This window comes from Gymnoscopelus braueri (assembly GCF_963280865.1).
Source record: "Gymnoscopelus braueri genome assembly, chromosome: 3".
Lineage (NCBI taxonomy): Eukaryota > Metazoa > Chordata > Actinopteri > Myctophiformes > Myctophidae > Gymnoscopelus > Gymnoscopelus braueri.
The window spans coordinates 15,672,993-15,689,883 of record NC_137612.1 but is presented as its reverse complement, the minus strand read 5'-3'; the positions used below and the strand labels follow the sequence as shown (position 1 = coordinate 15,689,883).

The 16,891-nt window shown below is 40.7% G+C and overlaps 1 protein-coding gene across 2 annotated transcripts in view; it reads right to left on the bottom strand.

Annotated features, from left to right (window-relative positions):
- Positions 1-442: 442 nt before the first annotated feature.
- Positions 443-16,891, bottom strand: part of quob (quattro b) — a 46,748-nt gene continuing 30,299 nt past the window's right edge. The window contains exons 12-25 of one of the 2 annotated variants that reach the window (XR_013932710.1): positions 15,631-15,756; positions 14,494-14,691; positions 12,713-13,743; positions 11,678-11,927; positions 10,289-10,378; positions 9,093-9,317; positions 7,669-7,839; positions 6,422-6,599; positions 5,015-5,131; positions 4,324-4,590; positions 2,842-3,131; positions 2,641-2,701; positions 1,515-2,221; positions 443-1,417 (exon numbers count right to left, since the gene is read on the bottom strand). Coding sequence is in view for 1 of the 2 variants with exons in the window: in XM_080422388.1 (XP_080278514.1) it covers positions 2,663-2,701; positions 2,842-3,131; positions 4,324-4,590; positions 5,015-5,131; positions 6,422-6,599; positions 7,669-7,839; positions 9,093-9,317; positions 10,289-10,378; positions 11,678-11,927; positions 12,713-13,743; positions 14,494-14,691; positions 15,631-15,756 (2,982 nt within the window). In the remaining variant the exon portion in view is untranslated. Of the gene's footprint in view, positions 2,222-2,640; positions 2,702-2,841; positions 3,132-4,323; positions 4,591-5,014; positions 5,132-6,421; positions 6,600-7,668; positions 7,840-9,092; positions 9,318-10,288; positions 10,379-11,677; positions 11,928-12,712; positions 13,744-14,493; positions 14,692-15,630; positions 15,757-16,891 lie in introns of both variants that reach the window. The other variant, XM_080422388.1, reaches the window with a different exon arrangement.

Here is a 16,891-nt window from a genome sequence, read left to right as displayed (position 1 = left end):
AAAAGACAGTAAAACCTCACTGTGATGCTATTATATCAATATATCAGCAGAACAAGGCAGCCAAGTGGTTTGAAGCACTCGGGGCAGACAGTTAATCACAAACAAGAAGCTTGGCTCGAGAGCCGGCAGAGAAGGAAGAGAATTTAGTGGTTCAAGAATACAACCAAAGCCATACATCTGTCGTAACACGCAGAGCAGAAAATGTAGCCTCTCTTTTTTTTCAGCCAAGCAAGGCTATTTTAGTTATACAACTTTAAGCCTCATTTATCCTCTAATTTATGAACTAAAATATCAGATTTTCAACTGAAAAACATGAAAAATATATATTATCTCTGTCATGCGATCAGGTAAAAATCTGACTTAGGTTCACTTCCAGACAATAAAGTCCTCAAAATTAAAAAATATGTTTTAATGAGAAGAGAGTAAAAACATAACACTGTAATACGGTTATAAGCACTTCCTTTTTTATATAAACAAAATCATTGTAGATATCAGTAACAACAATGATTCTACAAAGGCAACTATAGTCACAAAAGTCATTTTATGGAGATATTTTGTTTACATTTTCACACAAAATTCACGATGACTGCTAGGTAGAACAAGGTCATGTTTGTAAACTGAACATGCTAAAGAACATGTTTGAAATATTTACATAATTGTAAATTCACATTTACATAATTGTAAATGTTTACCATACAAATGCCCAAACATCATTACAAGGCTTTCATAGACTTTTTTAAACTGTTGTAAAGATAAAACTGAGGGATGATTTTAGACCTTTTGAATTATTTAGTTGTTTAGCAACAATTAAGGCAAGTAGAACAACTTTGTTTTTCCAAAAGTCCAGAAGCCGCTTTTTGGTTTACCCATGTCCTTTTATGGGAAAATAATCTATCAATATTGGTCTGTTTACAAAACTGGCATCATAATTTAGGCATGGGTGAACTCATTATCTCTATATTAATTGGCATTCCAATAATAATCTGGATAAATAATGAATCAAAGATATCTGTGGGTATGTGCTACTATATCTGCTCCTAATACTGGTGTTCAGATATAATATGTATATCTACTCACTGTCAAGGAGAGGGGGGGGATCACACATACCTTATCAGCCTTATCAATGGAAAAAGTATTCCATATTCCAAACATTAAACCACACAACTGCAGAAAACAGAAACATAATATTTCATATAATGTATGCATTAATATTGTTAATGATAGGAGTGAAATGGAAAATGTTTTATAGGAAAAGACACCATGTAGTTGGCAATTGGTTATTATTGTACAGCATTGCCACTGTGCAGTTATTCTATGGGACACGTCATGAAAACCTAATAAAACTCATTGAAACAATTGATTCGACCAGGATTTTTCATTTACAGTACATACTGTACACAATCTATCCACATGTTTCCTGGGGCATGGTGGGCATCGCTTCCTGTCGATTTGATCCCTGATACCTGATCAAGTCGACAGGAAGTGATGCCCACCAACACCATGCCCCAGGAAACTTGTGAATACAGAGCTGCATATTGTGTCTCACACCGAAAACAGCTGATCTACAAGCTCACAACACGGCACGGCTATTTCCGGTGATGAGACACTGGCGCGGCAAATACTGTAAGAATAAATCAGATTTAAGGCATTGGGTTATGAGTAACCAGTGAGCTCACTGGTTATTTCAATGTCTTATTTTGAACCACGTCTATGACGCTTTGCATATCACTATTAACCACTTACTGTAACCATATAAAATGTTCTAAGTCATTCTCAAAATAGTTGATCTACAAGCACTTTAAACGTATGTATTTACTCTGTGTGTGTGTGTGTGTGTGTGTGTGTGTGTGTGTGTGTGTGTGTGTGTGTGTGTGTGTGTGTGTGTGTGTGTGTGTGTGTGTGTGTGTGTGTGTGTGTGTGTGGGTGGGTGTGCCTATAATGGCGTGCCAACAATTGGGACACTATAGGGTTAAAGTGGTTAAACTAGATTGCTTTATATACTACAGCACATCATGTGTTCATTTCAACGTTAATGTTTGTGCATGTTCAAAATACAGTACATTTCAACATTTCTCTGGTTTTAGTGGTAAGATTTAAGTGGTAATGGCTTACAGTGGCAGTCAGTATACATTATTACAACAATGACAGTAGGTTAGAATAATCCCTTGTACACAGTAACAAACGAGACATTCTCTTCACTCTTCGTGGATCGTCTCCATGCCTGTAGGAAGAGAGTGGACCATTTAACATGGATATCAGTATTGAAATTTAAAGGATACCATAACTATTATTTAACCACGCTGTACATTCTTCATTAGGGCACACTATAGATATAAACGTATACAGTAGATAGGTTATAAGCACCCTTATGTGTTCACAACCATCGACTTTGAAGGGGGACCCAATGACACCTGTTGCCAGCGTGTCTTCATATTGAAGATGCCACAATGAATTGATGACTTCCTCTTCCATGTTTATACCACACCAACAGAAGCACAGCGTGGCTTTGACTGCAAATGTCACTTCTATACATGTAATTCTATGGTGCTGCACACATACAGTATATGACAACCTCTGTGACAAAAGCAGTATTTGACATGATGTTTAAAGAAACACAATATTTAGTCTTGTCAAACACACCTTACATAGTTTGTCTTACACTTCAAACCTCAGTGGATTTTCCAACGGCAGGGTTTTCAACCTGAAAGAGACATCAAACCATACTTGTATTAACATGCAAAGAAAAACAACAGCATTTCATCACATAAGCAATTAATCATGAGTGTGGTAAGATAAGGAAAATATTGATCATTTGAATGATTCATAACTATGGTCCCACACCTTCCCACAGGGCGGGCCCGTGGTCTTGTATGGTGATTTGGATTTGGGCTTGGGTGCGACTGGAGGCGGTGTTTTCTCCGGGGTCCGGGTGGGGGTGTCTGGTGGTTTATGGATGTGTGGTGGCGTGGCCTCGGTTTGAAGTGGCAGCGCCACCTCCTTTATGGTGCTGCTGGTGGAGGAGGTGCAGACAGAGGAGGGGTCCTCTGTGTCTTCTGGGATGACACAGTGGTAACTGTGTCCTGAGCTGCTGAGACCACTGACACTCTCTCCTGAAGACTCTGAGCTGTCCACTGGCATGAAGGAGATGAATCAATGAATGAATGAATGATTTAAAAAAAAGTACTTTGTTTTGGATCATTAACCCATTAAAGACCTGAGACCGATTCTACAAAATGTCTTCTAAAGCCGAACAGTTTTTTGAAAACAAATTGCTACATCAGTGGTTCTCAAACTTTCTCATGTCAAGGAACCCCAAAATAATATGTATTTGGCCGCGGACGCCCATCTCAAAATATTTTGCTACAGGGACCCCCAGAAGCAAAGATTTGAGTTACAAATATTCGCTTTAAAAAGATTTATATTCAAAGATTTGCACAAATTTTCACAATTTAAAAACAATAGAAGATCTTGCCACGCTACGAGCTTGTATATCTGCTATTTTTGAATAGCCAAAGAAATCTAAAATGACACAGATGCGTTCCCAGTCTTAAAGGGTTAAAAAGGATAAATAAAAAAAGAACATACAACATTCAGTCCAGTTATCGTGTTCAGTACAAGAGGCAAACGGACTCCAAAGGATACCACTATAAAAACATCTGAACTGTACAAAATCAATCTGGTGGGATTATATTCCCATTCCCAGTTTAATTTTAGTCTGGCAAACTAAACTCATCTTTTATTACTCATCATCATTCATTTCGGGCGTATCCACAGACGACTGTAGGTGGTGTCATACAGTAGTATTCTTATTCTATGCTTCATAGTAAAAATCCCCTGGATTTTTGGCGGCTCAGTAATCCTGTAGTTCCTCAAGATAATATACTGTACTGGCCCGGACGGTTGGTGTAACCGTCTGGGCACCTAGGCTGGTAATCCTAGCCTGACAGCGTGTCGCGGGTTCGACTCCCCGAATCCCAACGACCTTTGCTGTGTGTCACCCCCCCCATCTCTCCCCCCATTTCCTGTCAGCCTACAGTAATCTATCAAAAAAAGGCAAAAAGCCAAAACAATATCTTTAAAAAAAAAAATTGCCAGAACATAAGAATGCTAATAGTAAGATAATCTAAGCATAGGAATTAGACCCTCTCCCTCATTAAGACATTTAAAAACTCTTGAGCAAGGCACCTAACACTCAACTGCTTCCGTGCATCTGCTCAGTTAACAGTACAAGACCTGTGGCTGCGGTAGGCAGTTTCCAGGTGTGGACAATGTCCAACTTATCGTCCCAGGGCATTTGTGAATCTCAGTGCCAGTACCACTTACTCAGTAAATTCTGACTCCCATTCTCATGGTCCAGGTCATCCTCCTCCTCCAGTACTCCGGGTGGAGCAACATATCCGTCAGGTCCCCCCGCTGACACTCTCTGCTTTGGCCCACATAAGTACCCCATGGGGGACAGGGACCCTCTTCCAGAGGAGGAAGACGAATGGCTGCCAGATGAAGATGAGGTGCTCCCCGAGCCAATGGAATTTGGTCGCATAACAGGGAGTCCTCCTCCTGGCATCCCATAGGTACACAGCGATTTACTCTCTGCACAAACCAAATCAAGATGCATCAGATGGAGCTGGATGAGCAGCAAATTGAATTTCCCCCACGGGACTGATATGGTAATCAAATCAAAACATTTAAAAAGTGATATGCAAGAGAGAGAAAGCCAGCTATGTCAATAATGGCGGTCTAACTACGTTTCAGAGCCTACAGTTACAGGAATTAGAGATGAATTGAAAACAAAGTACTGAACAATGGAATGTTTTTTTTAATAAGTTTGGTCAATAGAACCATAAAAGTGAGCGGTATTGAGGAATATAGAACCGCATCAGATTTTCTGTATCCTCAGGTCGGAATAGTCTGCAGAAGGAACTTACACATCCGAACCTAGTTGTTTTGATTCATTTAAAAGTGTACTCGATTCTCAACGGGAATACATTTAATTACATTTAAAACCTCTTCTTACCTCTTCCCATGAGTACATAGTTGATGGCTCTGTCATTAATAGCTGCATCGCTAGGCTGGATGTCCATGAAGGGTTTATTTCCAATACCCAGGAACACTCTCTCTTGCATGCGCACCTCTGGATGAAATGAGTTATGTATGAGTTATAATAATCATAATAATGATAATACATGCAATTTATATAGCGCTTTTCTAAATTTGCATGCACATGTGTGCAGAAAATATGACAGAATGGCATCGCTGTATGTCTGTCCTTCGAAAATCTTGAGAACCACTCATCCAATAGATTTCCCACGATAGGCAGGTTTAGTGCCGAGGAACAAAGGAAGGGCAGTGTCGAGTGTGAAATCAATTGGCTGAGCGGTTCTCCAGAACCACTCTGCTCCTTAGAGCAGGGGTCTTCAACAGGGGGTCTGGGACCACTAGGGGGTCCTCAGAGTTACTACAGGGGGGCCGCCAAATCTTTGAGTGGTATGAACATATTATTTACATTAACCACTTGAACCCTAGCACCCTATTCTGAGAACTTTAGGCAAAAATAGCAGATCTACAAGCTCACAACGCCTCGCATCGGCTATTTTTGGCAAAGAGGTATAGGTGTAGAGGGAAAAAGAGCAGACCAAGTTAAAAAAAAGAAGTTTAATCTTAAACTTTTATACAATATAGAGGGGTCCCTGCTTCATCTCTCTCTCAGCTAGGGGGGTCCTTGGCCTGAAAACGTTGAAGACCCCTGCCTTAGAGTCATGTGTTCCAAACAGGTACTGCACTAGTATAAGATATTCTAAAATATAAATAATTCTAAAATATATTCTAAAATATAACAATTACTGTACAAGTACAGAGTATGCACCTGTTCTTATGGTGACAAGGTCGTGGTCTGCTGTCTACGATTGGGGTGAAAGGGTGGGAGGGTGGGAGGGAGGGTGGTTGTTGTTGCCTTGCTGCTGTGGACACTTCTGATCTGGATCTTGTGGGTGTTTTATGACTATGTCTATGTTCTTGTTTATGTATATTTAATGTGTCTTTTATGAGTGCTTAAATCTTCTGTAGCACAACTTTCCCAGTTTGGAACATAATAAACTTGACCTTGATGTTACTGTAATCATGACAATGGAAAACACTGAAACTACAAACTTTAGTAGATTACATTTTAATTAATTAAAACAGCCTGTGACATTTTTTTTGCCTCACAAATATACCTAATTCTAATTTGTACTGCATTTATCATATTAACTTATAGACTGTCTCATGCAAGCAATGTCAAATGTACCTGTAAAATACAAGAATTATATGCGTTAAGTATGTATTTATTATGTGTGTGTGTGTGTGTGTGTGTGTGTGTGTGTGTGTGTGTGTGTGTGTGAGAGAGAGAGAGAGAAAGTGACTGAGAGTGCACACTTGTACATACCTCTGTTACGCGCAGCCTGCTCCCAGAGGATCCGTTCAAGGTCCTTGGTCCAGGCCTCCTTCACCTGGCGACTGTCAGCTTGTAGAACGTACGTGTCTTGGCTCTTCCTCCTGCGGAACCAGATCTCAAAACACAGGCCGCTGTCGCCACTGTTGTGGGTCATCCCCACATCTGATGTCTGAAAGACAATTCATAAGGAGTTTATAGTATGAGCGTGACAGTAGCTTCAATCATGGTGGGTAGTCAAATAAAAATAAGAAGTGAAATATCCTTGCTACCGTACACAGACGTGTCAGCGTTTCGGCACGTCGGCCTTCCTCAGCGCTACTCAGTAACGCTGAGGAAGGCCGACGTGCCGGAAACGCGGCCGTCTGTTTGGTAGGTAGACTGCTGCTGCGGATCTTCACCATTATTAAAGAGACTCCTAAACTTCTTCAGAGAGCGCGGATGTTTCTTCCTTTTACGTATATTGTCAAGAATCTGCACCCAGTTTATTCAAGACTACCTCAAGACTGTCCTCTGAGTTGAGCGCGCCTTTCCCTTGAAGTGAGCTGCATGAATTAACACAGGAATGAGTCCTGTGGAATGACTCAAACACCTGGACCACGGATACGCTACCAGGGTCATTCCGAATGACCCTGGTAGCATATCCGTGGTCCAGGTGTTTAGCTTGTTTAGTATGTTGTTTAGTGCTTTTCAACCAAAACTGGTCTCTGGACAGCAAGACAAGACAAGCGTATTGAGAATGAGTTCTGGAAAAGACTACATGAGACATGCAGAATGGTTGATTGATTGTTTGATTGATTGATTGTTTGATTGATTGATTGATTGCCTTGACATAACAGGATCTAAAGATCCGGAGGGCACTTGCCTGGAATGCATTGTAAGGGATGAGGAGAGTGGGGAAATCTGAGATGGGAGATAGGATCTAAAGGTTCGGATGGCACTTGCCTGGAATGCCTTGTACGGGGTGAGGAGAGATGGGATATTACCTCAAGAGAGGTGGCTGTTTGTGGCTACAGTAGTAATCAACGGATATCAATGGACACTCACAGCACAACGGGAAAAGGTCCTGGATGTTGTCTACACAAGAATGCTACTAATGACACTTGATGTCACATGGGGAGTCCCATGGCTAATCCGCACCCTCGCATTGCATACATTATTTACTTTATTCTATATTTCCATAATTCAAATGACAGTAGCAGCAAAATACACCTGTACTGTATACAGGTACATGTGTGTACCTTGAATGACTGTTTGTAGATGTACGTTTCATTCCCGACATCTGTCTTTTTGGTCTTGCTGAAGAGGATGAGTTCCTGGAAGAGGAATATGTGCCGGAAACATTTTTTCTTCCTGAACGACACCAGGAACTCATCCTGGCGAATCAGCTGTCCCTGCTCCTTCAGGTTGACCTATAGGACAGAGAACATATCATATAACAAACATAAACCCCACCTATATACACCAGGCAGCCAATTATGTACCTACACAGTAATGTAATATCATCAGCTGAAAGTTAACATTCCTCCAGTCCAGAACCAAGCTGCAGTTCATTTTCTCATTGATGGAAAGCATCTGCGTCATTTTAGATTTCTTTGGCTATTCAAAAAATAGCAGATATCCTGTACAAGTTCATAGCTATTAGCTTGTAGATCTGCTGTTTTTTGAAAAATCTTGAAAATTAGGTTAAATCTTTTAATATATATATTTTTAAAGCTAAAATGTTTAACTCAAATCTTTGCTTCATGGGGATTCTAAATATTCTAAGTCTTCTAAATCCTAACAGTTTAAAAAAAAAACATATGTTTCTATATCAGTGGTAACTGGTAAGAGGCAAAGATTTGAGTTAAAAATATTTGCCAGGCAGCCTACCTAACAGTAAGTAATGTAATATCATCAGCTAAAAATTAAAGGGATACACCATGAATAAAAATAAAAATAAAAATATTTAATATTATATGGTTTATGTCCCTGAAACGTTTTTCAAAAGGTTTGAGCCTAAATCAAGCCTCAGATATACTCATTCCAACTAACTTCTCTCTGGCTTATAAAGCACTTTCACCTGCAATACCACATTGTCCTGTTTGGCACGGGCGCTATTGAGCCAGTTTGTATGCATGTTATCTCCTGGTTCTGTGTGGAAAAAGTTAATACAAAAATAAGAAAGAAAATAATAATAATAATTTAAAAAAAAATAAAATAATATATATATATATATATATATATATATATATATATATATATATATATATATATATATATATATATATATATATATATATATATATATATATATATATATATATTTTGGGGGGGGGGATTGTACCAAATCAGTTTGGCCTGTTTTGAGACCAATTTACAAAAAAACCCAGATTTGCTGTGAAAGCCTGAGTGTTCAAACTGGGGTATTTTTGGGGATAGAAGAGAGGTAGGGGAGACCAAAAACACCCAAAAAATAAGAAAAAGTAAAAATTCATGGTGTAGTTCCTTTAACATTCCTCCAGTCCATAACCAAGCTGCAGGTTATTTTCCCATTGCTGCCTCTATGCCCATAATTCAATTCTGCTATAAGATCATCTTCGCTTCCCTGACACCTTGCACATTCTTCTACCAATCTTGACAGGCATTCAAAAAATATTTGATAAATATTTCTGAAGGCCCTTACATCACAGTTGTGGATATCGTCCATCGCCAGTAGATTGTTGCCGTGTCGGAGTTGGAAGTTGATGACTTCCAGAGCCGCCTGGACCTCAGCCATCTCCTTGGTCTGCCCAGGACCACATTCCCTCACCATGTCCTGGAGCAGCAGGCTGTACTTACTGATCCGCTGTACTGGCTTCAGCAAGTACGACCACAGGTCCATTTTATCCCCCAGCTGTAACTGCTTTTGCTGCGGAGGGAGAGTTAAGGTTTTTAGTGCGGTTGTTGAAAACACCAAATGTCATAAATGAGTACAGATTAAGTTTAACCACATGAACCCTAGCATCCCTATTCTGGGTTGATCGTTATGCCGAAAAGATCTACAAGTTCACAACATGTCGCAACATGACACGTTGTGAGATTGTAGATCATCTATTTTCGGTGACGCTAGTTTGTGAAGAGCCAAAACAGGAGGGGGGCCTAGTATAGAGCCCTGGGGGACTCCAGTCAACTAAGTACTGTAAATAGGGTTTAAGTATTTAAACTTAAACCCTAAACGGTCAAAAAAGGAGGTAAAAAAATACATTTGAAATGGACAGGTCTCTGGGCAGGTTTAACAAGTGAGGTTTAACTAAAGCAGGGGTCTTCAACAGGGGGTCCAGGACCCCTAGAGGGTCGTCAGAGTTACTACAGGGGGGGCACCAAATCTTTGTGTGATAAGAACCCTAGCATCTTGTGTCGCAGGTTCGACTCCCGATCCCGACGACCTTTGCTGTGTGTCACTCACCCATCTCTCTCTCCCCATTTCCTGTCAGTCTACTGTATTCTATCAATAAAGGCAGAACAAGCCAAATATAATCTTTAAAAAAGAAAAAAACATTTGAAGGTCTCTGGACAGGTTTAACAAGTGAGGTTTAACTAAAGGAAAATGAAACAAAAACTGAAGATCATTTAAGGCTCTTGAGCTGTACTCCATCACTTGCCGACAAGAACTGATTTTCAAGCTAACAAAGATTGAAAATCAATTCGTCAGCAAGCGACACCATCGTACTACAGAGTATAAATTAGACATGACAGCTCTATTGCTGCTTTGTTGTTCTTTTTTGTCTCTTTCTTCTATTTAATGACAAATCAACATGCGTGTTTCATAAAGGAAGGCGGTGCAGTGGAAGGACGTGTGTAAGAACGTACCAGCTACGGGGGCTGAAGGTCGGTGCTTACCTTGAAGAAGCTCTGTCCATGATTGATGAGCAGACGATCAGACTGGGGTTTGTTCTTGCTGTACAGAGCATACAGAGCAAAGCTCTCTCTCTGAGGTAGTGGGAATACATAGAGGAGAAGATTAGACAACATTCATAATGTCATTGGTGTATCAGTTACAGTTGCTACTGTGTGCTTGACACCACAAAGCAGCCGTTTCCTTTAATCCATTCAATCTGGGGAAAGCATCTGTGTCATTTTAGATTTCTTTGGCTATTAAAAAAATAGCAGATATACGGCACTCTGTTGTAGATCTGCAATTCTTAGAACAATCTTGACAATTTTTGCAAATCTTTGAATGTATATTTTTAACTCAAATCTTTGCTTCATGGGGATTCCATTAATGTCTTCAAAATCCTAACAGTTTTCCTTTTTTAAACGTATGTTGCTATAATCTTGTGGTTCTCAAACTTTTTTTTCGTTTCAAGGACCCCCAAAATTCTATGTATTTGGCCGCGGACCCCCATCTCAAAAAAAAATGTTCCGGGGACCCCCAAAAGCAAAGATTTGACTTGAAAATGTTCGCTTTAAAAATATATATATATTCAAAGATTTGCACACATTTTCATGATTTTTTTAATAGCCAAAGAAATCTGAAAATGCGTTCCCGATGCGTTCCCGGTTTTAATGGGTTAACGACATGTATTGTTTGTTTCCACCCAAGAAATAGGTCAACAGACATTACCTTATAATTTTTATAAACATATTTGGGGGAAACTCACAGGAAAACAAAATGGTTTTTTTTCCCCCTAGTTTGTAAAATAAAAAAAATCTTCTGTGACTTTCTTTTCTTCAGAATAGGCGTAATGGGAGTTGTGACATGTTGCTGGTGTATCCAGCAGTGAATCATGTACTACGGTTTGTGTTTACAGTATACCAAAATATGACCTACACTGTGTAGACCATATCAACTCACAGCTGCATCTTATTTGTTTGCTGTTTCATATTTCTAAAGAATACTTAAAGCTATTGGGAGGGGAAATGACTCCTCATTCCTGAGAAGGCTATAGCAGGAACACATTTTTCTCAGCTGTTTTAATTTTTTTTCATTTAGAACCGGAAACCACAATCACTGCTTGATTCATGACGTCGGTTATCAAGAACATTGTTCAAATTTTACAATTGTGAAATTCTGCTTACTTTGAGTGATGAAAAACATAAAGTACAGTGTTTGGGATGAGAAGAATTATTAGGCTAATACTAATACTTCTTAATAATGATTTTTTTTAATGCAATTCAAAATGTGGAGCTGTGATTGGAATCAAAATTAATATTAAGAAATTAAATATATTATTAAGAACAATTAATATCACTCATCATGATGATGTTATGTATATATAAGGGACCCACATGTCGCAGGAAGCAGCGGCCCACTCGAAATGGATCTTTCACACAGCCCTCCAGCTCCTTCAGGAAATGGTGTCGATGGAAGTCGTGGAGCTTCTCTAGATTGCCGAAGATGCTCCCCCTCTGGCCCCTGAGGTCCTGAGGAACATCAGGCCTCTCCAGCTCAGGGAAGTACTGCTCTCGAACATAGCCCAGGGCCCTCACGTACTCCCTCTCTGTTGACACCAGCTCCTCCATGATCTTCTGCAACTTCCTGTTTCAAACAGGAAATAAAAACAAGAATCAAGAGGAATCAAGAAGGGTTGTTTTGTCACTATACTACCCATACAGGTACAAGCAGCGAAATGTAAGTAGCCTATGTGAGGTCCTCCAAAAAAAAGAAAAGAAGCTGTTGTTGTTATTTTATTTAGCAGGGGTCATCAATGTGTCCGGCTATAGACTTGGCCTTATCTGTGGCAAATTTTTGTTTTTTTGTTTTTTACATTATTTTGATCATAAGACTCAATTACTGAATGTCTCAGTCTCCAGGTTTTCCTATGCATGTCACTTATTTACTATGACACTATGTATGACACATTAGGAGTCCACTGGTAGTGGTTCTCTAACTTTTTATTTTCAAGGACCCCCATAACTCAGAGAGTGCGCAAATGGACCCTATGGGTCCATTTGGTTCCATTTGTGCACTCTCAGAGTTGTAAAGGTTTGTGTGTTTCTGGCAATAATTTTCCACTCATTTTGATGTCCATGTCAAAGATATGTCCACCACAAGCCAGCATGGCGATGACCGCTGACAAACCAATTGACATTCATAGAGGGAGTCAGTGTTTCGTGATTGCAGGACATTAGTCACTTGTGTGCATATCACAGAATTTCTCCCTTTGACATATATAAAGTGGTTCTTTAGGTTTAATTATGTCTGATTTGTGTTGAAATTAAATAGATTATGCAATTCACTGGGTCCAATTACAGACTGCATCATTGGATGGTGTCATTTTTGGTCTTTGATAAAAATGTGGAAATGGGTCATTCGTTACTTACAAAACATTGATGGCATCTTGTTCCATCTGCATGTGGCTGCTTAATGACGCCTCTTGGGCACTCATGCCACCAGGGCTCTGGTGGGTGGGCACAGAAGATCCCTTGGGACCACACTCATCTGCGTTACTTTCCTTATTTGACTCACAGCACGAGTGACCTGAGCAGAAGCTGTCCTGACGGGAAATGGGCAAATTTTGGCTGGTTTGGTGTCTTACTACCAGCGGGTGTGACCAAATCTCACACTGGTTGTGTCTCGTGTTCAAAGGGGAGAAGCCAAAAACGGCCATCAGGCGCGTGCTGGTACCTGAGCCTTCACTGAGGGACCGTCCCAAGGCATGGCCCAATGGAAGCTCCTCCTCACCCCCCCTGCTGACAGAGTCCACCCTGCTCAGATCTGCCTCACTGTGGTGCTCCCTGAGCCTCCATTTTGTTTCTACGCGATCATTGTCATTTTGAATCACGTGCTGCTCATCTTTGGCCGGTGTTTTAGGTAACCGTGGCGCTTTGGCTCCACGTTTCTCTTTCAAGTCAGGTTTCAAATGGAGGTTCAAAGATGGAATAACAACCCCCCTCTCCTCCGGGCCCCCCTCTGAATTATTGGCCGTGCCTTTCGGACAGATTGAATCCCGGGCCAAAGAGAGACCAGCCTCCCCCGCCTCTTCCCTCCATTCTTCATCATCCCTCTCCAACGCCTTTCTTTTCCCCTGAGAGACTGCAGCTGCGGCCTGCCGCTGGTTCTGGTTCTGGCTCTTATCTGGGGCTTTCTTCTGCCGCTGCTGCCGCTCCTCCAGACACTGCCTGACTCTCTGGCACTGGGCCCAGGCTGCATTCCACACCCTGGTCCCCGCCGAGGCCCCCGATCCTCCAGAGCAGCAGACCTTGGCTTTCACTGCCTGGAAGTGTGAGGCGGAGAACTCGCCACCCAGTCTCTCCTCGTACGTCTTGAGTGTACTTTGACTGGCCTTCACAGAGTAACACCCCGTCTCTACCTGCTCCAGATAGTGACTGCATTCCTTGGCCAGGGCAGATGCCTGGAGAGAAAGGGAGTGAACAGGAGGAGGAAAAGTGAAATCAGTGAATACTTTTTCATCTGTACTTTTCATTCTTGAGAGATTTGTGGCTTTTAACCCATTAAGACCTGAGGCTGGTTCTAAAAATGATTTCTAAATCCTAACAGTTTTTTGATATAAAAAAAATAAATATATATATATATATAAAATAAAAAAGAATAGATATCTCAAAATATTTTGTTCCAGGGACCCCCAGAAGCAAAGATTTGACTTACAAATGTTCGCTTAAAAAATATATATATTCAAAGATTTGCCACATTTTCATGATTTTTCCAAAATAACAGATCTACAAGCTCATAGCGTGGCACTCTATGAGCTTGTATATCTGCTATTTTTGAATAGCCAAATAAATAAATAAAAAACACTTCCAAATCCCAGAGTTGAAAGTATTTCAACTCTCGGCAAGCAGACGAAAACGCCACACGCGAACGTGCAGCGCAGAATAAGGCGCTTAGCGCTTCGTCATGCTGCTGTTGTTTTGAAAAAAACACTCCCATTGTAAACAATTGAAAACATATGCTGCGCTCAGGAAAAAAAACGCCTCGGTGGACACGGCCGCTAAGAGATACGATTCATCTTTTATGTTATAGCTAAGCTGTGGAAATATGGAAAGTATGTATGTGTAGGGAATAAAAAAGGAATGAGTGAATTCCTAACATTGAAAAAGCACAGAGTCAGGTTCTGATGCGACTTCGGGTTTTATTCACCAACCTGTTCACAGAAACGGTACAGATGCACCATTCTATCTAGTTCTTTGTGTTTCTGTTCTGACCGCATCAGAAATTCCTCCATGTTGGATTTGAAAGTGCTGACCACGATCTGAAAAACATCTGTTTCGGGGCTGGATCCATGGGCGCCCACAATGTTCTCCGTGTCCGCCACTAGGGTCAAAGCCTGCTGTTTTCTCTCCTGCAACAATGAATGATGAGACATAATGTGAAGCCACACCTGCATTTCCTAACCCTCAGCAGATAATCAAGGATCTTGACTATAAGGAGGAGTAATTTATTATTTTTTATATTTGTATGCAAATTGGGGTGCCATATAATTTAGATTCCTTCAAGCGTGAAGAAGGGAAAGGAAATGAGGTTGCTGTCGGCACTCACTTTAATGTGATGAGAAAAAGTTTGCTGTCAATTCAACCGTTATCGCAACTTCTTTAAATTCAAGTTTGACTGTGTACGCAGTAAAATCCTCAGTGTTCATTTATCCATTTTGTAACTCGGAGACCGCACTTATGTAATGGTTACATTTGTACACACTCAGATTTAAATGAAAGCTGCAATGCGGAACTTATTTTAAAGAATACGACTTTATTTCAACCAATCTGTATGGTATGTTAATATAACTCCCTACTCTTCCATTGAGAAATGTAGACCCTGTTGTCAGGTACCTACTGGTTGACAATTAATATTAAGACCTGGAACGCATCTGTGTCACTTTAGATTTCTTTGGCTATTCAAAAATAGCAGATATACAAGCTCATAGCGCGGCACTGAGTGCTGCGCTATGAGCTTGTAGATCTGCTATTTTTGAAAAATCGTGAACGTTTTATTTTTATTTTTTTTCAAAAAAAAGTTAGCATTTAGAAAACATTTTTAAGAATCGCCTCAGGTCTTAATGGGTTAATAATGCCTCAAGCTCATAAGTGCAATGTCTCCCCTGGTCAAGCGGTGATTCCATATTGGCAGGGTTTCGGTCTCTCGCGTGGGAGACCTGGGTTCAAATCCCGGGTAGGACGCAGATAAAAGTTATGGATTGCATCTTTAACACTGAGGATTTGACTGTGTAAAAATAACAGCCATATATATACAGTAGTAAGTGACCTTTGATTGATCGCTCTGTTACCTTAGCCTGTGTGAGAAAGCTGTCAAAGTGCAGCAAGGCCTTCTCGGTGGACGCCAGGGAATCATTATCGGTTATATTTGAGTCCTTTAGTGTCTGCTCTCCCTCCACACTGAACCATGTTCCCACCTGCAAGGTACACAGACACAGAGTTATGAATGCTTGCCATCCTACAGTATGTTTTATCCTGGCGTCAGCAGTTCCTTCTCCTCGAGGAGTTTAGATAGATGCTTGGTACTGTACACATGAAATCCTCTGTGTTCATTTAACCCAGTGGTTCTCAACCAGTGTTCCGGGGGACCACCAGTGGTCCTTGAGGGGGTTCCAGGTGGTCCCCAGCTAAATGATGGAGAGTTGGTAACCAAATGCAGTGGTGGACAGTAAAGGAGTAAATGTATTTAGTTCTGGTTTCTCAGTCATTTCTATTTTCGTTTGTATAGGTGTTTCTGCAGGCTTTTTTAATTAATAAAACGTAATTTTGTCCAATCTGTATGGTAGAGTATGTTAATACAATATAACTTATACATTTGGGGCGGTTATATTTTGTCTCCCTGCTCTTCTATTGAGACATTTAGACCGTGTCAAAGGTCATGTCTCACCTGGCCACAGGATCTGACATGAATTTTGACCAGATGTGTTAGTAAAGGAAATCAGAGGTTGTTTGTGTGGAGACCAAGCAAGTCCACTTGTCTCTGTGCCATCTTGTTTTGTCAGGGTGAAGTTCGCCACTGTGCATGTCGGCGTCATCTTGTTTTGACAAGGTCAAGTTAACGGTTGTGGGTGTGGGTACATATCGTTGCTGTCCGGCAGAAACCAGCTAACTCCATTTTGACGCTTTTGCATTTCTTCCCATAAATCAGGGCCATTGAACACCCTTTACGTCTGCGTGTTGGTAAAAAAAATATTGAACCAATGAAAAGCATTAAAAAGCGCTTCTGACAAAACCAGCTAACTCCATTGGATCCTCAAATGTTCTGCTAAACCACCACAACTCCACCGGACTCCAGGCTCCACCATTCAGCTCTTCTTATCAATGATGAACAAAACCTCATAACTCCACTTTTTTTCATTTCCTGAAAAATGAACATTTTGGAGTTAGCTGGTTTCTGCCGGACAGCAGAGATATGAAACATCCTCTTCTCTCATGAGAGCAGAGGATGTGGTCACAAAGAAGGCTGTAGGCCTATGGCACTGAGAAATGACCTAACCACATGCCTTGCAAACAACACCTTCCTCTCTGCAACCACCATCTCTGCAGGCATGG